This window comes from Suricata suricatta, chromosome 16 (genome assembly GCF_006229205.1).
Source record: "Suricata suricatta isolate VVHF042 chromosome 16, meerkat_22Aug2017_6uvM2_HiC, whole genome shotgun sequence".
Taxonomy (NCBI): Eukaryota; Metazoa; Chordata; class Mammalia; order Carnivora; family Herpestidae; genus Suricata; species Suricata suricatta.
The window spans coordinates 49,707,986-49,734,699 of NC_043715.1; the positions used below are offsets into that span (position 1 = coordinate 49,707,986).

At 54.4% G+C, this 26,714-nt stretch overlaps 1 protein-coding gene across 1 annotated transcript in view; it reads left to right on the forward strand.

The window, feature by feature from the left end:
• The window catches only part of ARHGAP35 (Rho GTPase activating protein 35), a 69,337-nt gene extending 42,974 nt beyond the window's left edge, over positions 1 to 26,363 (forward strand). Inside the window, exons 3-6 of the mRNA XM_029926685.1 lie at positions 16,653 to 16,730; positions 18,260 to 18,391; positions 25,049 to 25,154; positions 25,923 to 26,363. Coding sequence (XP_029782545.1) covers positions 16,653 to 16,730; positions 18,260 to 18,391; positions 25,049 to 25,154; positions 25,923 to 26,280 — 674 coding nt within the window. The 3' untranslated portion in view covers positions 26,281 to 26,363. The remainder of the gene's footprint in view (positions 1 to 16,652; positions 16,731 to 18,259; positions 18,392 to 25,048; positions 25,155 to 25,922) is intronic.
• The last annotated feature ends 351 nt before the right edge of the window (positions 26,364 to 26,714 follow it).

Genomic DNA, 26,714 nt, shown 5'->3' on the forward strand with positions numbered 1-26,714 from the left:
TGGAGCCCCACTATGGACTCTGCACTGACATCACGGAGCGTGCTTGGGATTCTCTCTTTCGTCCCTCCTGCTGCTTGTGCGTGCTGGCTTTCTCGCTTACTCACTCTCTGAAGATAAATAAAAACAAACTTAAGAAAGAAAGAAAGAAGGCTAAATTATGAGAGCCAACCTCTTAATGTAAGAGAGCCACAAGGGCATAGTGTGTTCTGTGTCCTGACAATACCAAGAGGTTTGTGCAAACCTTAGGTAAGTGTATAAAGTTCAGACTGGCCTCCTCTTAAGTCCCAAATATCCCTGACACATGGAGGAAGTGTTAAGAAAGCTCATGGTCTGTTCTAAAGGGACACTGGTAAATATAGTGCCAGAGGAGGGACGTTCCGGATATAATATTGAAGTAAGTTTTTATTTTGATGATATCAGTATATCCTTACTTTGAACCAGACAGGGCCTCCTATAGGTGGGCACTCTCCCACTGGAGAATTATCTTGAGAGAGAGAGAGAGAGGAGGGGACAGGCAGAAAGAATCCCAAGCAGGCTTCTCACTGTCTGTGCAGAGCCTGATGTGGGGCTAGATCTCACAAACCCTGAGGTCATGATCTGAGCTGAAATCAAGAGTCAGATGCTTAACTGACTGAGCCGCCCAGGCGCCCCAGCCATCCTTACTACCTTTAAGTGTGATTTCACTTTTCACATCTTTCTGTGGTCTCCCTATCCCCACTAGACGAGGAATTCAGTATCGTGTCACCCAGTAACATGATTCATTGCTGTGATGCTCTGTTAATCAAATGCCACCATATCATCTCAGAGATGAGATTACTATGAATTGAAATTTCAATTTCCAGCTTTTTTGGAGTAGACGTTTAAGTTTATTTATTTGTTTTGAGAGAGAGCATGGGTGGAGGAGGGAGATGTGCAGCGAGAGGGAGAGAGAGAATACCAAGCAGACTCACTATTAACATGGAGCCCAACATGGGCTCAGTCCCACAACTGTAAGATCATGACCGGAGTCAGAATCAAGACTTGGCCACTCAACTGAATGAGCCACCCAGGCGCCCCTCAATTTCCAACGTATTTTGTGAACTTGAGCTGTTATCTTTGTCTTCCTTTATGCCATGGGTCCACCTCCACTGAACAACTGTGACAGGACAGTTTCCAGGTTCTCACTGTGACTCAGCTGGCCCTCTGAGTAGGGACCGTGTTTGCCTGATGGGGCAGTTTCCATTCAGCAGAGGGCTTGACGTGGCTTGTTGGAGCGCCGAGGAAGGTGACTTTACCTTGGGTTTTAAGGTTAATATGGGAATTCTTTTTTCCCCCATGTTTATTTATTATTTATTTTGAGAGAGAGCAAAGCACAAGCAGAGGAGGGGCAGAGAGAGAGGGAGAGAGAATCCCAGGCAGGCTCCGCACTGTCAGCTCGGAGCTGACAGTGTGGGGCTCAGGCCCACAAACCGTGAGATCTTGGCCTGAGCCGAAATCAAGAGTTGGATGCCCAACTGACTGAATCACCCAAGGGCCCCCAAGGCATTTTTAATCCTGAGGAAGCCAAAGGCCAGGTCTCATTGGAGAGCTGACTACGTGGAAGAGAACGTTAACAGGGAATAGTCCGTAGCAGTGAGTTTGTCCAGCGTCCATGAGAGTGAGGTTTTGGGTAGAAGTGAAGGAAGGAATTCCCTTGAGCTGGCTTAGTACGTGTCTGAGGTGGTGGCCAGGCCTGAAGAACATCGATTCTGTAGCAGACACCGATGCGGAAGAACCTTCCAGGCAAAGGAAGTGGGCGGCGCGAGAGCTGGGTGTGGAGGTGCGAGGTGCTGCTGGCCACAGGCCCTGTCGCCCTGGGAATGAGTGTCAGACGCCGGCATTTGGACCTGCCGTGGCTTTTCAGGCTCTCTGTCTTGGATCCCTAGGAGTCCAAGGAAGTGCTTCTGTGTGCAGATGAGGAAGGGTCCTTCACCCTCGAAGTTTAGTTTGGAAAAGGGACTCTGTCACTCCCAGGGAAGCTTGTCAGCCCCATCATCAGTGGGAAGGCCCGGTGTGCAGGTTTTCATCCATGAGAATTTGCTCAACTGTAGAAGCATGAAACTCCCAAGTCCTCTCCCTCTGTACCTTCCCACGTCAGTCACTCTAATCAGTCAGTCCTGTTGTTTTCATTACCCAAGGGTCTCGGATCTGACCCCCACCTCTGCATTCAGTCTGCCTTCCTGGTTTATGGGCAGAGCTTCTAGTCCTGTGTCCTTTTTGGTCCCTAATCCACTGCTGCAAATGTCTTTCTGTAGTAAATGAGATTGCATCACCTTCCCCTGTTTAAAATTCTTCAGTGGCTCAGAATAAAGTTTTAACGCTATTGCCAACAGGATCCAGCCGCTACCTGTCATTGAAGAGCCTCATGTCTGGCCCTTACTTTCATCCACAATGATAAAATTCAGCCATGCAGACGAGAACTATGTGCAATTCTTTTAGCTTTTGTGATACTTCTCACCCACACCGCCTCTACTTGCCGTTTCAAGGACTTCCCTCCTGGAGTCCTTCTCTGACCTACCCTCCGAGCCAGGGCCCCCACTGTACCCCACGTTCTGTAGGGCTCTGTGCAGCCTTCTGTGGCCGGTCAGTCACACTGAACTCCGATTGTCGTCCTTCCTCAATACACCCTAAGTTCCTTGAGGGAAGGGACTGGGTCTTCATCATTGTGTCCTGCAAACCAAGGACACAGGGCTCTTCTAAACGCCTATGAATGACCAACTGGTATAGAGACATTCAAAAGACCTCTTCCCTCAAGACTTCCATTCAGTGGAAACATGGAATTGTATGCACAGAAAAGGAGATACAGTAAACAGACGCATATAATACTAACCTTGAGCAAGGTCGCAACCTCAGAGTGGAAACAGATTTCCCTGTGTTTTTAGTGTGAGCGGTAGAGGGTGTACTGTTAACAGTTGAAGGGATGTGTGAAACTCAAGAGGGAGGGTATTTAAGTGGAAGGCTTGGAAAGAAAGGGTCTGCCTGTCAGCAGAGCAGGGCAGGAAGCGAGAGAATCAGGCTGCCTGGGCTGATAGGAGACATGGCGTCCTGAGTGGAGGAGCAGCCATGAAAATTCAGATGCATCTCTCCTGGCTTTGGGGAAATGTCTGAAAATCATTTTAGAATTTAGGATTCAAATTAATACAGCATGGGTGACCCTTGAAAATAATGTGCTAATAATAAGTTAAAGAAGTCAGTCACAGGGACCACCTATTTAAGGATTCCTTTTTTTTTAATGTTTTATTTATTTTTGAAAGAAAGAGAGCGAGAGACATCATGAGCAGGGGAGGGTCAGAGAGAGAGACATACGCAGAATCCGAAGACAGGCTCCAGGCTCCGAGCTGTCAGCACAGAGCCTGACGCGGGGCTTGAACCCACAAACTGTGAGATCATGACCTCAGCTGAAGCCGGACGCTCAACCGACTGAGCCACCCACCCAGGCGCCCCAAGGATTCCATTTATATAAAATATTCAGAGTAGGCAAATCTGTGAAGACAGAAGGTAGACTAGTGGTTACCAGCGGCTTCGAGGAGAGAGAACTTTGGAGTAGCTACTGGTGAAAATGTTCTAAAATTGATTGTGATGATGGTGACACACTCTATAAATTTATTTAAAAACACTGAATTGGGGGCATCTAGGTGGCCCAGTTAGTTGAGCCTCCAACTCTTGATTTCAGCGCAGGTCATGATCATAGGCACTGAGCATACTTGAGTCTCAGTCTCTCTCTCTCTCTCCTTCTCTCAATAGTAATAATGACCACCACCACCACCAGTGAGTGAGTTGTACGCCTCCGGCGGGTGCGTTGTGTGGTCTGTGGGCTGTGTCTCAGCAAGGCCGTCGCACAGCAGGACCAGGCAGAGGACAGATGGGTACACGTTCCGCTCTCGGTTTAACTTAACATGTCTCGGTTCGTCGCAGCCGATACTGATCCAAAGGTGGGTCCTTTGAGGAGAGACCTGCCTGCCAAAGACTCTCTGTTGCCCGGTGATTTCTCTGCTGTCCCGAGCCCCCGGACTGCCCCAGCGCCCTGCCGCAGAGCCGGAAGGGGCTGGCGGGGACGGGTTGGCGCCGCAGCGACCCTGAGTGAACATCTGCATCCGGGCCCTTCGGAGCGGCAACCGGCAGACCAACAGAGAACGCTCTGGTCAGGGGTCTGCAGACGGAGTTTAACCATTCCGACCTCAACAACCAGATGAATTGCTTCTGTGGGTGTCATGAGCCTCAAAGAAGCAGTAGGTGTTTTTCCCAGCCCTAGGTTTTTCTGGACTTCTGCTGTTGTTTGAGCTCTCTGCCGCAGGTATTCCTGGGTTGGATTCAGCTTCTGAGATGACCTCTGGCTTTGTTTCTCTGTCCCCTCCGTTTTCGAGAATCCTTCCCTGAATTCCCACTCTCCCACCTGCTCAAGGCACGACCAGATGTTAGTAGCGTAGTCTCCCCCTGCTGGTGCACAGCCCCGTCCTGGTGCTGCCACTTCGGGTCTCCGTGTCCTGCAACGCTGCTGCACTGCTAGGAGCTCCAGGGAAGGACTCCTCTCCGCCCTCACCTGGCGTGCCGCCTCGCATGTCGTGGGCACTCGGGTGTTTATCGATGGAGTGAGTGACTCCTTCCTCCTGTGCCCGGAGTTGCTTAGGTTAGGGCAGATACAGAAATGAAGTCACTAGATGCAAGATGACTTCTTGAGGACTGGTCACGTGGAGATGTCCTGCCAGCAGCAGCTCGTCGTTTTTGCTCTTCTTTCTCCTCGTCCAGGCGGCTGTATTGCATACAGGTTTTGTTGCCCCTTTGCAGGCTGTGGGATGCTCCTGCCATAAGGGCTATCTTTGGGGAGGTTGGTGAGGTATTTGTTGTTGGAGGGATTTCGTACCGTTAGAGCAGAAGGACTGTGCAAGCAAGTGTACTTTTATTTAGAGGTGCTTAACCTAGGGCCTGTGGGTGGGCGTCTGGAGGTCGGTGAACCCCTGAAAATCAGTGCAGAGCTTGTGTGTATCTGTTTGTGTGCACGCGCACGCACACAGGGGCTGGGCCGGAATCCACAGCTGCCTTCATTAGCTTAGCAAGGTGAGGGGAGTTCCTCCCCCAAAGGGCACAGACAGCTGTGGGGCTAAGTGTGACCCAGAGCCAGCAGGATGGCGGCACACCCTTGTCCTCAAGGAGTTTATGGTCCAATAAAAGTAAAAAGATTTCGCCCTAAACCACTCAGAGCTGACAAAAGCGAGCTCTGTGAGGTGAGGGCTGGGAGGTAGAGTTCCCCTACTTAAAGCGCAAGTAGTTGTGAGGTGATTGAGCCTAGACAGTAGTGTTCTCTCCACCGCTGGCCAAAGTAGAGGCCACCCCCGGCTTTTCTGTGTGCCTGCCCCCTCCCACTGGATCCTTTCCAAGTGGAGAGTCACTCACTGATCACATACGCTCATGACAAATGGCAGTAATGGCACCTGTAGAAGTGTTTTTATGTGGTAAGGTTAGCTCCCGGCTTTACTTCTGGTGTCTTGCCTCCATATTGTAGGTTGAAAATGGACCTGTCGACACAGAGAGACAGCCCAGCACGAGTCTGTCTGTCTTTTCTTGCGTCTTCATGGTGAACGTGAGAGAGTCCTCCGGTGTTAGGGAGCACTTTGATCCGTGGCTCACAGTTCTTCGGAACACACCGACCCAGTCTTTCCTGGAGCCGCCCTCCAGAACACCCCACCACACTTGCCCACGGAAAATGGCCGCTGAGTGTTTGGAGTCGGTGATACACACAGAGTTTTCAGCGTCATGACTGAGAACAAATTACGATGTCGCCCTGATGGGAGACAGCAAGACACAAGGCCAGACTGTTACTCGAGCTGATTCCCTCCAGCTGTTGGTGCCCTCCCAGGTTCCTTCATCTAATGGGGAAATGCTCTTTGTGCGACACAGAGCCTTTCCCAGAGAGGGGACACCTGTGGGCAGTGCGACAGGTGTCACCCCGGGCAGGGTCTGTAACGTCTGAGGCTTGGTTTCCTTGACTGTAAAATGGAAGGAAGGAGGAAAGGGCTCCCTTGTAAGAGAGTCGTGGGTGTGGAGGGAGATAACGTGTGCCGAGTGCCAATTTGGAGCTCACCTCGCCAGGCCCGGTGCTCAGGGTTTCCGGAAGTCTCTGAGATGGGCATGATTTTCAGTTTTCTGACAAGGAGAATGAGATTCAGAAAGATGAAGATAGGAGCTGGGATTCCAACCCAGAGCCGTCACTCTCCTAGCCGTGTGGCCCCCTTTGGCTGGGCTGGGACGCCCTGGCAGCTCCTGGGGCCCGGGGCCGGAGCGGCTCGGGCTGGGCCCTGCTGCCCGCACCAGCAGCCTGCTTCCTCTCTAACTGCATCAGAGGTTTTGTACTTTCCTCCTGACATCAGATACGTGCGGTCTTCTTCACCACCGCTTCTCCAGCTCTCCGACACCAACTAGGTGTCACAGCTCAGTTCGGACACTGACCGCCCAGGGCTGGTTACTGTAGGACTCAGCGGGTTTAAGGACTCCAGCTCACAAGCCTGTCCTCACGACACCATTTGCAAGGTTGGATCCCGGAGTCACCCACTCTTCGTGACCACACAGTCGGGGGTTTCTCAGCCTGCCCCTGGGTTCGGTAATTTGGTCGTATGCCTCACAGAACTCTGGGTGGTGCCGGAATACTCTTACACTTGGTCACGCACCTCCAGAAGAGGCCAGCGAAGGAGCTGCTAAGGCACTGTGCCCGTGCACTCAGGGCGTGCCACCTTCCCGGTCCCCCCACCCCGCCCCGCGGTCCCCAGCGCAGCCACTCTCCCCGCCCTGTTATGCAGGGCTTTTATGGACATGGTCAATTAGATCATTGACTGTCTGTAATTGGGTTCGATCTCCAACCCCTTTCTTACTTTCTTACTGAAAGTTGTGATCTCTTTAATCAAGACTTGGTCTTTGTGGTCACCAGCCCCACCCTGAAGCTATCTAGTGCCCTGGAAGAGCCACTCATTATCAAAAACTCAGGTATGGTTAGAAAGGGCTTGTTATGAATAACAAAAGACATTCTTATCTTTAAGGAAATTCCAAGAGTTTTAGGAGTTCTGTGCCAGGAACTGGGGACAAAGACCAGCTGTATACTTCCTGTTATACCACACTGCCCCTGCCCGGCTTCCCACAGGGTCCTTAAGTTTAAGGTCTTGCTGGTGGGCTCCCTCGGCCCCTCTGAGGGCACCAGGGCCAGGGAGGCAGCTGTGCTCCAAGGCTGGGAAGGAGCAACAGGAAGAGCGCAGCCTGGGGGAGCCCAGGGCTCCTGCTGCTGCTTCCCAGGTCATCGAATAAACTTCATGCAGTATTAATCTCAGAGTTCCACTGATCCCTTTTTAGAGGAGGAAACAAATCCCAGAGCCCTTTGGGCAGAGGCCACTCACAGCCCGTCGGAATGGAAAGGACCCACATTCCAGCTCTTTCTTCCGTGCTTCAAGCTGCTGAAGCTGTGAGCTTTGTCGCATCCGACTGAACAGATTCAGAATTTTACCAAGTTCTTTGACACTTGGGAAACAGCTACCCTGAAAAAGCCTCCATATCCCTGTGCATGTGCACCATAGCCATGTTCTAGAGCTGTTGTGGAGGTTTGGTGGGCCTGGAGCTGTCAGGTCCGGTCAGTGACCTCGGTCTCTGCAGTCTGTCTTTCAGAGAAGGCAGCTGATGTCAGCGTAGACCCTCCCGTCTGTCTCCCGTGACGGTTTAATAGGTGCAGTTAGGACTTGGACTTGCGTTCACCAGCAGGCTTTATGGGAGTAATTGCTGTATTTATATTGCTTTGAATTGATGATAAAGTGATGAAATAGGAGGTGTGCAGTTTCATCTGCTGTGATTTTTATGGGGGTTCTGTGTTCCTTAATCTCCCCTCCCTCTGTAATTCGAGGTTCACTGGCAAGTTGGCTTTTCCACTGTTTTTGACTGCTTCCCATGTGCCCGTTTCTCACCACCCTACTATTTTCTGGTCCTGGCGAGCCGCCGGGATGGCTCCGCAGCCAGAGGGAAGTGTCCAGGCAGAAGCCCGAGCCCCGACACAGGCCCGCCGGCAGCCTGCTGCCCAGGACAGCAGCGCGCCCCTGCCCGGAGCACCCCCAGCCCTGTGCATCCTCCGTCCTCCATGCCTGCACGCGTGCGCGCGTGTTTTTCTGTCCAGCTTCCGAGAAAGGGTGCAGCCCACTTGTGGGGGAGCCCAGCCGAAGCCAAGCTAGGCCCCACTCTGTAACAGTGAACAACCCAGATCGGGAAGCCACTCGAAGAGCAGCAGGTGACTGGCCCCCCTGAGATAACGAAGGAGTTTACGAAGCCGCCGTGACCCCTGCGGGGAGTAGTGGAGGGGGTAGCGCTGACCCCCACCCAGCGCATAAAAGAAGGTAGGGGCTGGACATAGTCGTTGGTGAAACGTCTTCTCCCAGCTGGCCAGGCCGGAGGCTTTCTCTTTCCCCCACACCGAGGCTCGGAATGCCTGCTGGTGTGCCTGGAGGCACGAGGTCGGTCACTTCCTCCCTCTCTTCACCCAAGACACCGCACTTTTAGTTTCAGGCATTTATTTCTCGTTCCATCCTCTCTGGGGGAAGTTGCCACACACCTTCCTCACATGTGAGCTGCTGTGCCAAGTCCGTGCACCTACCTAGAAGGGTCGTGGGAAAAGCCTGCCTGCTCCCGTGCCCTCCTGGGGCGCCAGCACGAAGCAGTCAACCTCCTGGCTGTCTGGGGACTCTCCAGTTTGCCGGTGCCCTCTAAGAAAGTGCAGAGCGATGGGGCCCCTGGGGGCTCAGTCGATTAAGTGTCCAGCTTTGGGTCAGGTCATGATCTCTGGGCCCATGGGTTTGAGCCCCGCGTCAGGCTCTATGCTAACATCTTGGAGCCTGGAGCTTGTTTCAGTTCTGTCTCCCTCTCTCCCTGTGCTCTTCCTCTGCTCGTGCTGTTTTTCTCTCAAAAATAAACAAACATGTTTATTAAGAAAAAATGTGCAGAGCAAGTGGGGTGTGGGAATTAAGCACGGGCTTTGGGGCCAGACTGCCCGGGTTTGAGTGCAGCCGTGCCGTTCATTTGCCGGGTGGCTTAGTCTGTCCAGCTGTAAAATGGGCATCATAATAATGGCAGTCTACATTAGGAGCCTACATTAGGAGGCTTTGCTGGGATGGCACACACAAAGTGCTTATCCCTGAGCCTGGCCCGTGGCAGAAGCACTGCGTAAATGGAAGCAGTTATCATGACATTTAATTTAGATCTGGGGGGTCGGGGTCAGGGGAGCCCTCTGTGAGGGAGTGATGTGTAGCCAGCCAGAAACAACGGAGGGGAAAGTAGGAAGAGCAGCCTGTAGGGAGGCCCTGAGGAGGAAAGAGCCGGTGCCTCTGAGCCAACATGGTGGGGGGCTGGGGAGCAGGCTCAGGCGGGGGCTACAACCCCATTTTCTGCCTGAGAATTATAGGCCTTTAACCTACGAAAAGTGCTCTTCTTGGTGAGGAAAGGGAAGCCAGGAAAGGAAGGACACTGGGCTGTGATTGGTGACATCTTTGTTCCTTTCATGGTTCATTGGGAATCAGGAACCTGAGAGAAGTTAACTAACCTCTGCCCTCATTAATTCTTGGGAGCAACCTGCCTGTGACCTCAGGGACCTTTCTCCTTGGGGGCCTGTTGGAAAGGAAGTTGGCAGCACACGCATGGGGCTGGTAATGACACACTGCACCTCTGTGCTAGTTGGAGCTGTTTCTTTGTTGGTGGCTCTTTGTTTAGCCAGTGAGACCCCTCACCGTGGTGGCTCCAGCTCGCCTCAGAGTCACACTGCTGTCACCCCTGTGCCACTGGGCTTGTGCGTGTGCTGATAGAGCCACACCCAGAGCCTGAAGGATGCTCGGATTCCTGGCAGAAGGGGCTCCCAGCTGCTCCCAGCTTGGAACGTTGCTTGCTGCTTTGCTCACCTCGGCGGGGGGGTCACATTCTCCCCTCCCTTCCATCCCGGGCCGCCCAGAACAGGCAGCATCAACGCTAGGCTGACCTAAAGTTCACTTTGTTGGTGTGGTTTCTCAAACCCATCTATGCATTTTCTTAAGAATCAGGAATCAGGAAAAATACAGGGCTTCCCTTGTTTGGCTCAGAACAGAGTCCAGAAGCCCTCTTTCACAGTTAAATGCAGTAAATACATGGGTAGCGTAGAAAGGATCAGCCAGATGCTAGAGCCATATGACGCCCCAGACCTGGTGTGATATTTTCATCTCTTCCCTCCAGATCTCTTCTCTCCCCTCCTCCTCAGCCTTGGGATTTATGACATGACTGTGTGGACGTACAATAGAGTTGGAAATTTATAAAGCCACAGTGCCTACTTGTGGGGCTAACACCCGGTCAAGCAGTCATAATAGAGTGTTAGTGGCATTCTGTCATGAGGAGAAAGGAGGTCTGGCATTGCCAGAAACAGACCTTGATTGACGAGGGAATTGCCAAGGGAAGACAGCTAACAAAGGGGCGCTGGCGGGGCCAGAGTGACCCTAGTGTTCGAGAAATAGAAGAGCCAGAAAATCATTCCAAGCACATCCGAAACAGGAAGGCAACGGGGAGATCTGGTGGGGACCCTTTCATGTCATCAATAGTAGAACTGCATCGTAGGAATAAAGCTCAGACGCTTTCCATTGGCTGCTTTGTATACAGTGAGGAGGCGGCATTTCTTCTGTGGCTCGTCCTCCTCACCCTCCAAGTGACAGATGAGAACCCTGAGCGGGGTGCAGAGATGAATGCGCAGGACGACACAGGGGATGGAAAGTTCTCAGAGCCCGTCGTGGATCCATCTGGCATTTGCAGGACGTCCCTCTGTACCACACTCGAGGGACAGGGGATGGGATTAATGTTGCAGGGAGCAGAGCCCCTTGCACAGCCACCGGAGACCGAGCCTGAGTGAGCCGGCTCCCGTCCTGCCCCCGTCACAGACCCAGCTCTGCGGCTTGGGGCACATGGCCGAGCCTTGCCAAGCCTCCATTTGCCCTCTGAAAAATGGGAATAAAAACACTATTTACCTTAGAGAATTACTGGGTGGATTCATTGTGATAATTGTGGTGAAGAGCTGAGAAGACCGCCTGGCACACCGTGAGGCTTCTACACAAGTTCCCTGTCGTCACCGTTCCTCTTCCAGCGTGCCGGCCGGCCGTGTGCCTCACTGTTATGTGTGTAATCTCAGGACTTGTGGCATCTCGACAAGGGTCCTTAATAAGCAACCCTGTTTCTGAAGAAGCCAAAGCTCTGAGAGGTGGAGTGATCTGTCCCCAGTCACCCAGCCAGCTGTGAGGCGGAGCCAGGATCAGAATCAAGGTCACGTTAGTGTCAAAGCCCATGCATGTTTTGAAACATTTTTCTGCAGACTGGCTGGTTTTGGCTGAGCCCCCAGCACAGGCCATGCCTCGAGGCGGGCACTGCTGTTGAGACTTGTTAAGAGTGTAGAGCAAGGGGGCGAATGGCCGACGCTAAGTTGCGGCCTTTGCATAGGTTTCTCGGCCCTTCCTCACAGCGTGAAGGTGGGTGTGCGACCGTCCAGTGCTCAGGTGAGCCACAGCGAGGGGCAGGATTCGAGCCCGTGTCTCCCTGACCACAAAACGCGGGCGCACCTCCACTTGCCGGCTTGCTTAAGAGCCACTCCCTCAGCCCTGAGGCCCCGGAAAGGCGCACGACCGGGCCGCGGAGTGGGAGCCGTTCTGTGGGCCGAGAAGGAAAGCCAGGTGGCCAGGACCTTACATACAGCTGGCAGGTCACCTCTGCTCTTGACCTCCGTGCTCCACCGCCCCTCGCCCTCTGGTCACCGAGGTGGGGGTGCTGCAGTGTGATCCTCAGAAGGAGGGGGCGCACGTACTGCTGGCACGCCGCCCCCCCCCCCCCACCCGAGGGCATCCTCCCTTCTCCAGAGGTCGGCCGTCTTTAAGACTGTTTGGATTTTATGGTTGAAGGAGTTCCCAGCACCCCTCTGGGCTTGTAATTTAGCCTGCCTGAGACTTCTCAGATGCACGGACGAGAAGGACACTCTATTAAATGGGTTTTCAGCCCCCAGAAAGTCAACTAAGGTTGTTTCTTAGTTAAGGCCTGTCTCATGTGGGCCATATTGAGCATTGGTGGCACCCATTAAGATTTTTTTTAAAGGACTGAAGTGCTGAGTTTTTATATTTAAATATAGAATGTAAGAAATAAACAAGTCAGAGTTTATCTTAGAAGAGGAATTGACTTGTTGCTAAAAAGGAAACTTAGGAGGAACTGAGTCCTGATATGAATGAGCAGAGGCGAAACCTGACCTGGGCACCCGGCCGGCAGCCTCCGGGCCACGAACGGTGCTGAGAAGCGGTGCTCGGGATACAAGAATATGAACTTGTTTGGACATTTCAGGAAACCAGACACATGCCCTGACAGGAGAGGATTCTCCTCCCTTGGTTTCTGAGCTCCCAGTGGCCCTAGTGCCCCAGGTGCCAGGGAGGAGCCGGGGGCAGTGGCCACTCTGACGGGAAGCTGGGGGTGAAATATGCCGGGTCTCGGCCCATGGGGGCGCCTCCTGGCCGGCATGGGTGGGCTGTCTGGCCTTCTGAGGCCCTCAGGAGTTTTGAGGAAGACCACACCCGGAAGGCTCTGGAAGGGCACTTATCTGCCATGCAGGGAACTTGGTAAATATTCAGTGAGAGAAAAAATAAAGCCCTCTTGCCTTTCTCTATAGTATTTTTAACGTTTTTATGAAAGTCATACATTTATGACTTTATTTAACCTATGGATAAAGTTTAATGCATTAAGGGCTTGCTTACGTTACCAAAAATGGCAACAATTTTAATACTTTTGAAAATGCTTTGTTTCCAAGGTATCCGGTATTTATTTTGCCTTGTGTATCTTGCTTCCCAGTTTTATTGAATGGTCGAATTTAGGAGTCAGAGTTCTTTGAGGTCTGGATCATCTTCTAGAATAAGTGTTTCTCAAAAGTGTGGTTCCCTGACCGGCAGCGTCCGCACTGTCTCAAAATGCGCTAGAGCCTCATGTCCCGCTCTGGGCTGCTGTCAGCGGGATCCCGGCGGCGGGCCGGGCGCCTACCCTGGCCCCAGTGTGCTGCCCGGGCCCCCGGAGTGCCCCTGCCCTGGCCCCAGTGTGCTGCCCGGGCCCCCGGAGTACTGCTGCCCTGGCCCCAGTGTGCTCCTGCCCGGGCCCCCGGAGTGCCCCTGCCCTGGCCCCAGAGTGCCCCTACGCTGGTTCAAAGGCGCAGCCTGGGAAGCTGCTCTTGTTCTCAGCTGTATCGCTAGCCCTGGGCTCTGTTTCAGTATCGGCCTTTGTGGTGTTTGCAGTCTGCTGTAAGCTTTTGTTTTTATTCAATTGATGTCTGATTAGTAGCTGTGAAAAATTGTACTGGCCAAGCAGATGATACCTTTCCTAAATTATGCTGTGGTGTTGTGTAGGGCGGCAACAGAACTGCTATTTTAAAATGGGATTTCATAAAATAAACATGTGTGCCAATGACAGGAAATACTAAGTTGATGATGAATCGACACTGCCGAGCTGGCCTTGCGCTTGCAGAGGCCTCCGCACTCAGGACCGTCCATCTAGGGAGGTTTCAACGGGCCCATGCCTCGGGTCATTTCCAGAGAGCTGGTTTGCTGCTTGTTTTCCGCCCTCCCGTGCTGGGGCAGGTGGCCGCGAGGAGACAGTGTAGTCCTCTTCACGCTAGAGGTCAGAGCTGCCAAAAGATGGTGAATGGCCCCAGGCTTTCATGATTTTCTGCAGTTCCTATGGGGCTGTCCACACTGGGGCTCCGGCCCGGCTTCCTCACGTACTTGAGGGACTTTAAGGTCCAGCCATTTGTGCCCTGGTTTCCTTTGTGCTGGAGGGGTTGACATTCAGATTAAGGGAAAAGTATGTAGAAAGTAGGTGTATTTTCAGCCTGCTGGGGGGTGAAGCCTCGTGCCTGCTGACACACACACAGGGCTTGCCAAAGTGTGGGTGACTCTGTGTGTGTGTGTGGTATGTGTGGTTACCTGGGATTTGAAATGGGTAAAAAGTGTAAATGTGTCTGAGACACTTGGAAAAGTCACTAAGAGCCCATTGTAAAATTACTGGGTCCATCCCCGACTCTGACCTTTGGAGGCTGACAGCTTTAGGGGATGTACCATCTCAACAGCGACCCAGAATGGTGAGAACCAGTGGACTTCACTCACATGTGGCACATCTTCTGAGGGGAGACTGTGGTCTGGACCCCAACCTGTTGCATAGATGTCAGACATCTTCTGAAACAGCACTGAGGCAAAGAGTCACGGAAGCCCTGAACTCGGACTTCTTATATTATGTGCAGTTTGGGGCAAGGATTTCACCTTTCCGGGCCTTCCTTTCTCATCTGTGCTCTTGCTGTCCAGCAGCTCCTACCATGAGGGCGGGAGGACTCAGTGCTGTCATCATTGAGTGAGTGGGTGACATGGTGGGGGTGGTGGGAACGCACCTAGCTCAGTGCACAACACAGATGCTCCGGAAATGTCAGCGTCCAAAGGGAGGCAGTAGGGAAGGTTACCACCGAGCCGAGGTGCATCCGGGGCCTCAGGCTTGGAAGGTGTGCATACTTCCCCCTCCCCCCAAGTGCAGGGAGGCCAGCTTCTTTGTAGGTGGCATTGCAGGGCAGGGTGTCCTTGGGGCTGGCCCGCCAGTCCCCGTTTTCTCTGTGGTGAAAGACCCATGTGCAGTTAGCAGCTTTTAAGCCAGACAATTGATGACTTTTGATTCGATGTTCTTTAAATTCACCTGCCACTGCTCTGGGGCCCCAGAAATAGGCCGCTGCTTTTACCCTGCCTGATGGGTGCCTCTCCAGAGGCAGTAATTACAGTGGTAACTGACATCAAGACGCATGGCTCTCAGGAGCCTACTGCTGGGCTTCCGGGCCCCGTCCTCCCTCCACTGCCCACCCTGCCTTCTGGGGCTCGGGGCTGGCTCCAGGGCGCATCCTCAGGGCCCCGTCAGCCAGCCAGGGCCTGCCCGAGAGCACAGTCTGCAGCCATGAGACCCCACTCTGCCCTTCACTGTGACTTCATTGTCCTTTAGAACTGAGATCTGAGGGCCTCGGCAGTGGCCTCTCTTTCCCGGAGATGAGATTGGAAGCCAGAGCCAGGGCCTGGAATCCACTTCAAGCTGAGCGGTGCTTTCCTGTGCCAAGGGTTTGAGGGCTGAAGGGGGTGGGGGAGAGACCATCTCTCACCTGATACTTTATGTTCTTTTGTATTATTTAACTAGTTAGGATTTTTTTCTCTTACCTAACACTGTATATACTAAATCAGAGAAGGGTCACAGAGCTAAGTGGGGAAAAAAAATTCTAGAAGAACAAGAAAGAAATAGTACCTGCTCTAAAAATAGGAAAATCTGTTCAAAGGTAAAAACAAAGGGAGACATTGGGGTGCATAGGTGGCTCAGTCAGGTGAGCATCGGTTGACTCTTGGTCTCGGGTTGGGTATGATCTCCCGGTTCATGGGCTCGAGTGCCACATCGGGCTCTCCGAACTGGCAGCGCAGAGCCTGCCTGGGTGTGTCTCTCTCGCTCACTCGCTCGCGCGATCTCTCGCGCTCTCTCTCTCTCTCTCTCTCTCTCTCTCTCTCTCTCTCTGCCCCTGCCCTGCTCAGGCTCTCTTTTTCAAAATAAATAAACTTTTTAAAAAATGTTTAAAAAACAAAGGGAGACAGATAAAGAAACGGACTGGTCCTGAAAACCTAAAAATTTTTAATTATATACTTCAAAAAATTCATTATACAAATTTAGAAGACAGATAACAAAAAGGGGAGAAATGTAAAAGTATGTAACTTTAACATAGTGCCTCATTTTTCAGAGGCCTCTTTCAAGTACACAATTAGAGGGACCACTCAGAAAAATAAACAAGAATGCCAAGAACACCTGGGTGGTTCAGTCGACTTCAGCTCAAGTCATGATCTCATGATTCGTGGGTTCAAGCCCCGCATCGGACTCTGCACTGACAGCTCAGAGCCTGGAGCCTGCTTCATATTCTGTGTGTCTCTCTCTTACCCTGCTGCCTCTCTCTCTCTCAAAAATAAATAAACTTAAAAAAAATTTTTTTTGATGACAAGAACATGAATAGGAAATTCGCAAAGTTAAGAAACTCACACTGCCAAGAATCTGTTAAACTTAACTTGCTTTCCAGAAAACATGAGAAACATAATTGTGGGGTATTTAAACAGAGGAAAACCTAAATGATTAACAATAGGACAATTTTAAATGTTACTATATACTTTGATGTCTTTAAAATTATGTAGTAAGGGGCGCCTGAGTGGCTCAGTTGGTTAAGTAGCCAACTTCGGCTCAGGTCATGATCTCACAGTCCATGGGTTCAAGTCCCGCGTCGGGCTCTGTGCTGACAGCGCAGAGCCTGCTTTGGAGCCTCTGTCCCCCTCTTCCTGCCCTTCCCCTGCTTGTGCTCTCCCAAAAATAAATATTTTTACAATTTTTTAGTTAAAATACAAGAATATACATCAAAATGTGGACAGAAAAGAAAATGGGGGAGAGTGGGTGAAGCATCTAGGAAAGTCTGGGGCTTCGCCCTGCCCCTCTCCCCTGGTGGGCTCCTCACAGAATCGCTGTCTTTCCTCAAGTCCAGTCCTCCTCATTCTCTGCGCTCCCTGCTCCTAAGACACCTGCTTGTTTCTCCTCAGGACTGAGCACGGAAGGGATTTACCGGGTCAGCGGGAATAAGTCCGAGATGGAAAGTCTGCAGAGGCAGTTCGATCAAGGTAAGGCCACAGCCTGGCTGTGCCTCGGAGGCTGGAGCCGGTCAGGGCAGACGAGACAGCCAGGCTGTGTCAGGGGGCACTCCTGCCACACGTGGCCCCAAAGCCAGAGCTCTGAGCTGGTGACTGAGAAGGAGAAGGCATTGGCCCCAGTTAGCCACACCACCATGTGGAGGGGAGGGGACAGGCCCCGCCGGCAAACGGGAGCATCCCCCCTGCCAAATCCGGGTCAGCCCACTGCTCCACCACGTCACCATCCTCCACCGCTGTTCCAGGTCACCCCAGCATGCGCCTCAGCCACCTCCTGAGGCCCTTACCCTCTTGCCCTGGGCCCTGTGGGGGTAATTGTAGGTACACAATATGAAGTCGGGTTGCAGCGATAGTCCTGTTTTGCCAGGACCCCAGGAATACCCTCAGCCATGCCACCCCTCCTTGCAAAGTCCCTGCACAAAAGAGACGAAGCAAGGGACCGATCAACTGAGCATTGGGACCCAGACTCCCAAAGCTGAAATCTCGTGAGTTAGACTGGCTCGTGGCAGGGACTCCTGTCTCCTAAGCTGGATCTCAGAGGCCCACAGCCAGCGAGCCAAACTCTTTTGAGTGTTAGAGCTGAGCACACTGTGGACTGAGAAGTCACACCCACTGGTGCCAGGAGCAAACGAGCCAAAACCATGAAAGTTCTCCGATGTCACCAGCCAGAGAGGAAAGTCAGCTGAGGATCAGAGTAGGGCCCAACCCAGTGTGTGGCTGGGCCTGAGGAGATCAAGCCAGATTCTGAAGCCCGGCAGCCCATGTGAGCTGTGGGACAGAGCAGCGGCCAGCCTCCGTTAGCAGGCGGGGCGGGAGGGCGTGCGCCAGCGAGGGAGATGCCTGTTCGGCTCGCAGGATGGGAGGCGCGAGGCGTGAGGGCAGCAGGAGGGTGCCGCCGCGCACCTGCTTATAGACTTGTGTGTGCGCGAGAGTCTGTTAACAGTCTCTGCCACCCAAAATGGAAATAGCTAAGATCTAACGGTAAATGATTTCTTGTAAATCGGGAATGCAATAAAGTATTTAAAGAAAAGTGAAGACACAGAGATCAACGGTGTCATAAGCTAAGAGGGGCAGAGGGAGAAAGAGGAGTCTGCTCCCCGCGCCACCCTAAGGAGCAAGGGTGGAGTCGACACTGTTGGGAACATTCTGTAACCACTGTGAAAAGTGAGCCAGCCTTTGAGGAAGGTCCTTTGATTTTCTGGGTGGAGGGGGAAGAAAAGGCAGCAGCACAGAAGGAGGGGGTGAAGCTGCTCTATTCAAAAGATGACCTTGGAAGGAGGCACTGGGTGTCAGCCTCTGTCTGCGAATCTCACAACTTTTTTTAGCAGGGAATGCCACCTTCTGTTCCGTCTTTGATGAGACTGAGTCCTTGCCCAGGCTCCAGGCCAACCCTGGGCAGCATCCCAGGGTCTTCAAGGTTTCTCTGCCTTCCCCCGAGCACTGAGTTTTCCTTTTGCTTCTGTCCAGCTTAGACTTACCTCGCTCTCCCGACTTCCTTTCAGACCACAACCTGGATTTGGCAGAGAAAGACTTTACAGTGAACACCGTGGCTGGTGCCATGAAGAGCTTTTTCTCAGAGCTGCCAGACCCCCTGGTCCCGTACAACATGCAGATCGATCTGGTGGAGGCGCACAGTGAGTACTGGCCACGCAGCCGAGCTCGCCCCCCGGGCCACACTCCAGGCTGAGCGCACTCGGTGAATTGAGGGGAGGAGCTGGAGGCCAGTAGCAGGGGTCCTGTGCTCCGGGAGCACGCACTCTGGCTCCTGGAGCTGAGGTTGGAAGGGTATAAGGACGAGGAGCTAAGGCTGATGCCATGGGGGCCTGTGCGTGAGGCCGCCCTGCCTTTGTAGACCAGACGTGCTCTTCTAAGGGTTCTAGCAACGCAGTTGTGGGTTCCCGGACTTGGGTCACATCTGCTCCTTGACTTGTTCACAGTGAAAGTGTGGTTGACACAGTGTTCCCTGACTCTTAGTTTCCCTACAACACTGTCCCTGCCCCTATAAGAGGCTGGGCTGTAAGAGACCTGTCAAAGGGGGTAGGTGTCTCTTTTCCCCTCTGCTTGCCCGTCCCCCATATGAAGAAGTCCCTGCACGGAGTCCGGGCCACCCGCCTCACGGGAGGGGTGGCTCTGGTTGCCGTGACCAGGTGATCATTGCAGGGGTGGGGGGGTGCCAGGTGAGCACCTCTGGCTTTAACGGCGACCTTTGTGTGCCATCCCACCTGTCCCTACAGGACAGCTGTCTCCCCCTGACCTGACTCTCAGGAGCCTTTCCTCCGGGCAGCCTTTCCCAGACTTTGGGTGATGCCACAGTGCCCGCCTTGTGGCACTTCGTACCTTTTTTAGTCAAAGGCAGCCTGCCTGCTGTGCAGGTCTGGCGGCCAGGACCCCAGGAGGAGCCATCGCTGTGCAGCTGCAGAAGGGAGGTCTTGGCCGGTGACCAGGGAGGTGGGGAGAGGAAAGGGAGCACGTTCCTTGGACCACGGGACTTGCGTCTCAACTCATCAGTGCCCAACTCAGAAGGCCAATGGTGGAGGCAGAAACGGGGGGAAAGTCGCAAATTGGGATTTTAAAGTCTTGGGTCACAGACTCCTAGTGGCTTCAGGAAATCGACGTGCCAACAAAAGCCAGCCCCCTGGACTGTGAGAGTGCCCCAGTCAGAACCTGGCTGCTGCTGGGACTACAGGGCCCCTGGGTCACATCTGCTCCCCCCCCCAGGGGGTCACTTTTCCATGGTGTACATACTCCTGTGGTGCTAATTTTCACAACCTGGGTGCCACCTTTGCCTTACTTTATCCATATGGTCTTGGTGGATTGAAATCTCTCCCGGCTCCTGATCCTATCCCAGCCCATCACGGGTGGGGCAGGAGCGCATAGTTCTGGGGCTGTCATAGGGCTGCCTGGCTGCCTTTCCCGCCTGCCTTCTCTGGGTAGGAGTCCAGGTTTCCCCAGATGAGCTGGGTGGGGACAGGTGCCAGCTTCCGCTCTAATTCTGCTGTCCAGAGACTCCTCCAGCAGGCTCCAGGCTGGCCCAGATTTGAAGCACGTAGGAAATCTCTATCTGGATCTAGCTTTCTCTCCACCTAGCTCGGAGAAGGTGTGGGCTGGTCCTCCCCTCCCTGAGCCCTGGCAGCATTTGTCTTGACTTGGCGCCATCTAGAGGCTTGTGGAGTCCTGGCACCCAACTGAACCCCATTGTTTCTGCAGGAACTGCTAACATAGCATCTTTTTGTTTTTGGAGGGGTGTGGGGGGCAGGGGAGGGAGGCGTTATTGGTGGAGAATCAGCTGCCCTGCCTACAGCAGCTTCCCTGGCCTCCATTGCTGAGGACGGGGCTCCTTGCTGCAGCAGCCTGGAAACGGGTGGAGATTTCTGCTTCCTCTTCCCATTGTGTGTTTCCTGTGCCTGAGCTAGTCAGCTGGGGCTCCAGTGTCTTGAACCCGGGGGCAGGAGGGTGGGGAGGATCTCGCTGACATGGCATCTTTCAAGGCCACAGCAGTTGAGCGAAGATGGGCCATATGTGTCCTGGAGGGGCTTTAACTGAGCCAGGGACGCCAACCAGGCAGTACCAGTGTGAGTGTTAAGGGACTTTATGAAATGAAGATCCTCAAGCCCAAAAGTAGCTATTCCCAGCCTGGCTGAGTTTCCATGGCAACTTCAACTTGACCAGCTCTTCCCACTTAATACCTAAGAGCTGTTGTGTCTGTGTTCAGGGCTAGGGAATGGTTTCAGATTCCATCACAACAAATATCAAGGTCACTATCAAATTGTTTTGTTAGCGCCAGAATTTCACAATATTGAACATTGCTGGAAATGTGTTCACAAATAGAGATTTTTGTGATTATTTACCAGTTATCTTTCTACTACACTCAAGGTGACGCATGGATGATTCAGAAATGAGTAACACCCTGCTGGGGAGTGGCACGCTGGGGCTTGACCTCCCAGGCAGAGACCTCGTCCCTGCCCTCCCAGGGTGCACACGTGAGTTATGTAAGTTACAGAAGGCAGCCGGCTGAGCTGCAAGTGTAGAAAATGCAGGGTGGAGGGCTTCATGGAAGAGGTGGCACCTGAGCTGTGGCTTCAGGGAGGACCAGGATTTCAGGAGGCAGAGAAAAGGGCTTTGGGTTCCCTGTTCCATCTCTCCTGCGCACCTCATCCCGGCTTCACCAAGTACTGGCCTTTATTCTTTTTTTTTTTTTTTTTAATTTTTTTTAATGTTTTATTTATTTTTGATACAGAGAGAGACGGAGCATGAGAGGGGAAGGGGCAGAGAGAGAAGGAGACACAGAACCGGAAGCAGGCTCCAGGCTCTGAGCTAGCTGTCAGCACAGAGCCTGACGCGGGACTCGAACCCACGAACATGAGATCTGACCTGAGCCGAAGCCGGAGGCTTAACCAACTGAGCCACCCGGGCGCCCCTGGCCTTTATTCTTGCCCTACATCTTCCCCTCCTCTTATGACACCCTAAACCTCACCACCACCTGTTTGGAGTCCCTCCAGTCCAACTGGCCCTGTCCCAGGTCCTTTGTGCCAGAAGGGACCTAGAGGTAGCTCTGTCTTGGTCCAGAGGCTCTGAGCCTAAGGACCTTTGGTTCCAGCGCCTCGTTAGCGCTGGAACTGCTTGTAAAGCTCCATATGTGCAGCTTAGTCTGCAGAGAAGACCAGCAGCTCCTGTCACACCGTCAAGGGACGCATGACCCCAGTGGTTCAGGACACTGCCTCACGCCTTCCCCTTCCCACTGGCAGATGGGGTGCTTGACAGCCAGGGGTGATCGACATTCTGGGATCATGCCTCCTCTTGTCTGTCGAGGTAGCTGCTTAAGGTCACGGGGCGTCCGTCACTCCCATCCTGCCACGTACCAGGCCGTGTGGGGGACAGGGACAGATGAGTGTGGAGTCCCTGCCTCAGTCTGGTAGGGGAGGAGGCATGGGACAGGTTACTGCAGGGGCATGCCTCCCAGAGAAAGACATCCGGAATCTTCCATTCCAAGCCAAACAGAATGAAATCTTGGCCTTGGACTCGTTTTGCAGCTGAGGGAGAGGTAGGGGGTGCATGCTCTGCATGCCTGCACACTTCACTGAGAGGGTGGTGTGACCTTGAACCACTTTTTTTCCTTTTCTGGTGGTGTAGGTGTGCGAAATGGTCAAAGGCCATCAGATTTTCCACCAGGCGCTGAGTGGGGGGGAGCAGAGTGGCATGGCCAGGACAGGGTGTTTGGGATCAACATCCCTGACAGCCTTTGTGTGACCTTGGGCCAGCATTCTTACTTCTCTGAGCCTTGATTTATCTGTATTCCGTGAGGGGTGTGGTGAGCCAACCTTGAAGCTGTGGCCTCTGGCTGTCCCCCTCTCTTTCTCCTGAGTTCTTGGAGTATGTGTTAGTTCTAAATTGGTTCTAAATTGCCTGGTCTGTGTAAAGATTTTGTCTTGGTTTCGCTGGCCTGAAAGTGCCTCTTCTGAACCCGTCTTGCTGTCTCAGTTGACGGAGACTTAATTTCCCAAGTGTGGTGGGTTAGCTGGGGAGGCCCTTGCCCCGTAGAGGGACCCTCACCACCTGCGTCGTCCTTCAAAGAGAGGCTCGTTGGAGTGGGAGAGCGCTGCGGCCCGGCGGAAGGCAGGGGACCTGGAGCAGACGTGGGGGACTGGGAGACAGAGCCTGTGCCCGGCCGCCCTCCCCCAGCCAGGCTTTCGTCCTTGGCGGCGCCTCCTGGCACTTCCCCAGCCAGCGTGTACGCAGGCCCGCTGTGGTCCCGCTAGCGCCCCGGCCTGTCCAGAGTGGAGAATCACTGGCGTCCTGAGTACTGGGAGGAGGATACGCCTGCTTGAGGGAGGAGGTGAGGGAGGTCAGCAGGATGGACCGTGATTTTCATGAGACAGACAGCAAACGGCCGGGCCCCGCGCCAAGAGGCTTCCTGCTGTCTCCTTGGTGTCCGTCCTTCTCCTGCCAAACCCCACGCTCCCCAGCACTCGTGAGCACCTGCACCTCGAAGCTGGCTGCAGCAAGGGAGGGGAAGCGTGAGTAGGAGCCATGCAGCGCTTCGGCGGGCCCCTTGCTGCCGCGCTAGTTGGGGAGGGAGGCCGGCATTCCTGAGGACGGGGCATGGCTCCTATCAGGGCAGTCTCTGCCTCCTGCTCCCGAGGAACACCGAGGGTCCACGGGCAGTGAGGGGAGGACCGGCACCGCTCACGCCAGCCCAGCTTCCTGCCTCTGGTCAGGATGGCTGAGACCCGTTCTCGGGTGAAGGCGCCCTAGGGGCCAAGTGCCTGATAGAACACGTGGCTGCACGTGTGCCGCAGGGGCGCCTGGGAGACGCCTGTCTGGGGCTCTTGTCTGTGAGGGGGTGCGATCGCTTTCTGATTAAGTGAGATTCTGAGCCTGTGCGTGCCTCTCGGGTGTCAGGACAGTCCCTCCTCCCTGGAGCGGTTCACTGTTTTTAAGTAAACTTACTGAAGTTTAACAATAAAGGCTTTTGAAACTCAAGGCTGGAGACAAAGTGTGCTCTCAAAGTCAAACCCTTAAAATAAATCTTGGGCGCAGAGCAGTGAAGGTGATAGTGACCCCACCCAATGCGCTCCCTTGGCTTTTCAGTCATTTTCTAACAGACAGATGCTACCAAAACGCTGGTGTTATCAAGCCCCACTCGAGTCCCAAGTTTCATGCCCGTGAGCCTGCCGGCAAAAGCTCTGGGTCACTCTGGCCCCGCCTGTCTTTGCAGGCTCCCTTCCCACTGCTTCCTGGCAGTCAGACTGCGTCCAGATGCTTATCGTCTGTGCTGGTGGGCTCTTCATTTCAGTGTGGCATCACCGGCACCAGCCCCCTTTACAGACCAGGGCCTGACACTCAAAGGTGTCAGCTCACCTAAGATCACACAGCTGGCTGGTGCCAGAGACGGAATTTGTACCCAAGACCGTGTGGGTTGGGTTTGGCTCTGTCCCACCGCACGGCCCCACTGCCCTGCCCCTCACGGCCCCACCCTGGCCATTCACGCACCACCAGGCCTTCCTCGCCCAGCTCGAGCCAGGCTCCTCCTGCGTGTCCCCAGACCCTGGCCCTCGGGGCGCCACACCTACTGCGGAGGCTCTTACCGTAGAGGCCGCAGGCTTCCTAGGGGATCTGATGGATTTGGGGGAGTCCCTGAACCTCCAGAAGCTGTGGGCAGGGCTGTACATAGCGTATCCGGAGACACGTTCTGGAGCTCACATCCATCCCAAAGGAGTCTGTGCCCCCAAACTGGTCTGGAACTGTCGTATTCTTTAGTGATTCCCCCATTCATGCCTCCCTGTAACCTTAAGTGTGAGACACCCGTTGTCACTTCCTGGGCCCTGCTATGGTTTCTCTGAGTCCCAGCGCTCCCCTTCAGTTCTGAGAAGTAGCCATAGGGGGATCTTCCCATGCCCAGAGAACTCTCTCTAGCCTGGTGCTCCCCGAAGGCAAGCCGGGCGTATTCAAGGAACAGAGCTGGGACCCCAGGGGACATGAGGGTCCTTAGGCCCCACAGCCAGTCAGCGGCGTTTGGTCCCCAGCTCTGCATCCTCTCTGAGTATGAGATTCCCTATCCCTCACTAGGGCGACAAGCCCCTTCCTCAGAGGACAGCGAAGACTGACGGAACCAGGCCTGGTGTGGATTAGCACTTGTCTGAGTTCGCTTGTCTTCACGCTCTCGCTACATTAGGATTCCATGGTGGGCAAAGTGTGGGCGGTAGTGGGGGACGGGGGTGCATAGTCCCTTTGATAAACTGCACGAGAATTCCCCCACTGTTTCCCATCAGCTCCTCCAGCAGGGAGATGTGTAGAGGGTCCTTGTGTCTCTAGGAAAAGGACAGAGCCCTGGTCTTGTGACCAACTCACTCCCTAGACAGTCTGTTGGCGTGGGTGGGTGGCAGTGCTCACCCGTCTGGTCAGGAAGCACGCAGGCTTTCCGGATTGGCATTCCTGTCTCCAGGGGCAACCGGATGAGTGAAGAATGGTGTTCTTTATGGGAAGTTTGTGTGGATCTGTGAGTCGCAGGGTGGTGGGGGCCAGGAAGCCCCTGCGCACAGTGCTCCCCTTCAGCAGGGGCCTGGGACCCAGAGGTAGGCCCGGCTGCTGGGTCGGGGCCACTGCCAGGTGTGCCAGCCGTGGGCACAAGCTTCTGGGGGAAAGAATGGGGTCGACCTTGTATGAAAGCCCCAGGCCACCCCTAGGCGGCCCGCAGCCCACCAGTCTCCCCACCTGCCCCAGACTGATATCCCTTGAGCCCCTCACACCCACCCGCTGTGGCCATGGCAGTCTTCGGTGTTCTCTTTCCTCAGAAATCAACGACCGGGAGCAGAAATTACATGCCCTTAAGGAGGTACTCAAGAAATTTCCAAAGGAAAACCACGAAGTCTTCAAATACGTCATCTCTCACCTGAACAAGTATGTTGCAGGGCTTGCCATTTGGTCTCCCCTCCGTCTGAAATCGTGAGTCAGGGTCCGGGCCAGGGAGCAGCAGGGGGCCGCTGAGCCTCGGCCTCGAGGTGCTGGGGCTGGCCTGCCAGGGCTGCCGGCCTCCCTCCTCGGCGGCCACATCTGCCTCACCAGGGAGCATCCTGGGCTTGTGACTCATCCTCCCCATCCTGTCCTGCTTCTGTCAGAGGCCCATGTGGCCTCGGGCGTGCCCAGAGTCCTCTCCAGTGTGTGACAGGACACTGCCAAGAGACATGTGCTATGAAAGAGCTCATGCCCGTCAAGTACGTGCAGGAGCTGTGGGCAGGGAGCCTCTTAACTGTTCCCTGGACTTGGTGTTTGATGGAGTTCATGCCCCCTCTCTGTATAGCCAGGGCAGTGTCACACACTTTGAGGCCTGGGTGATTGTCCCTGAGGCAGACCGTCAACCCACGGTGTTTGTGCCGGGCGTCCCATGAGGCAGGACCTTGGAGTCACTCCTCGGGCTGGCCCTGTGATGACACTGAAGCGGAGGGCCAGCCACAGAGGGTCTCCGGCCTTGACTTCCAGGCCGGGCCCCAGAGGGCTGTGCTTGGGCCCTTTCTGTGTTCAGGCTGTGGGTGGGCAGGCGGGCAGAGCAGTCGGGGGTGTCGGTGACGGCGCACGCGCGTCGGGCGAAGCAGGGGCCCTGCTGCGGAGAGCCTCATCCAGGCGCCCTGCTCTGCGGAGCTCTGACCGGGACTTTGATGTCACCCACAGAGTGAGCCACAACAACAAGGTGAATCTCATGACCAGTGAGAACCTCTCCATCTGCTTCTGGCCCACCTTGATGAGACCCGACTTCAGCACCATGGACGCCCTCACGGCCACGCGCACCTACCAGACAATCATCGAGCTCTTCATCCAGCAGTGCCCCTTCTTCTTCCACAACCGGCCCATCACTGAGCCACCTGGCGCCACGCCCAGCTCCCCCTCTGCTGTGGCTTCCACTGTCCCCTTCCTCACCTCCACGCCTGTCACGAGCCAGCCGTCGCCCCCCCAGTCGCCTCCACCCACCCCCCAGTCTCCCCTGCAGGCACTGCTCCCCTCCCAGCTTCAAGCTGAACACACGCTGTGAGCCACCGAGGCCTGGGGCAAAAGGAGACCTCCTCTCTTCCGCAGGGTGGCATTTGGCCTTGAACAAGACCAGGTCTGGTCTGCTGGGGTAGAACTGGGGAGAGTGTCCCCTCTCCCCTGTTACTTTCTCAAGACCTCAGCGGTAGCACCAGCCCCAGCCTACACTGGGTGCTGGGCCGTCAGGCTCCCTGCGCCCAGCACCGCAGACCTGGAGCTGGCTGTCGGCAGCAGCCAGAGGGCGCCCTGCCCTCTGACTCGGACCCTTTTGAGGACTGAACTGGCCAGGCAGTGGCCCCCCGGGGCCCTCCACACCCTCACTGCTCCCCAGACCACTCACCCTGGCCGCCCGCGCACACCAGCCTTGGGGCATCCGTTCACCGCTGGGACAGGCCCCCGGCCTCTACCAGGGAAGGCGGGTTCCGGGATTGCCCCTGC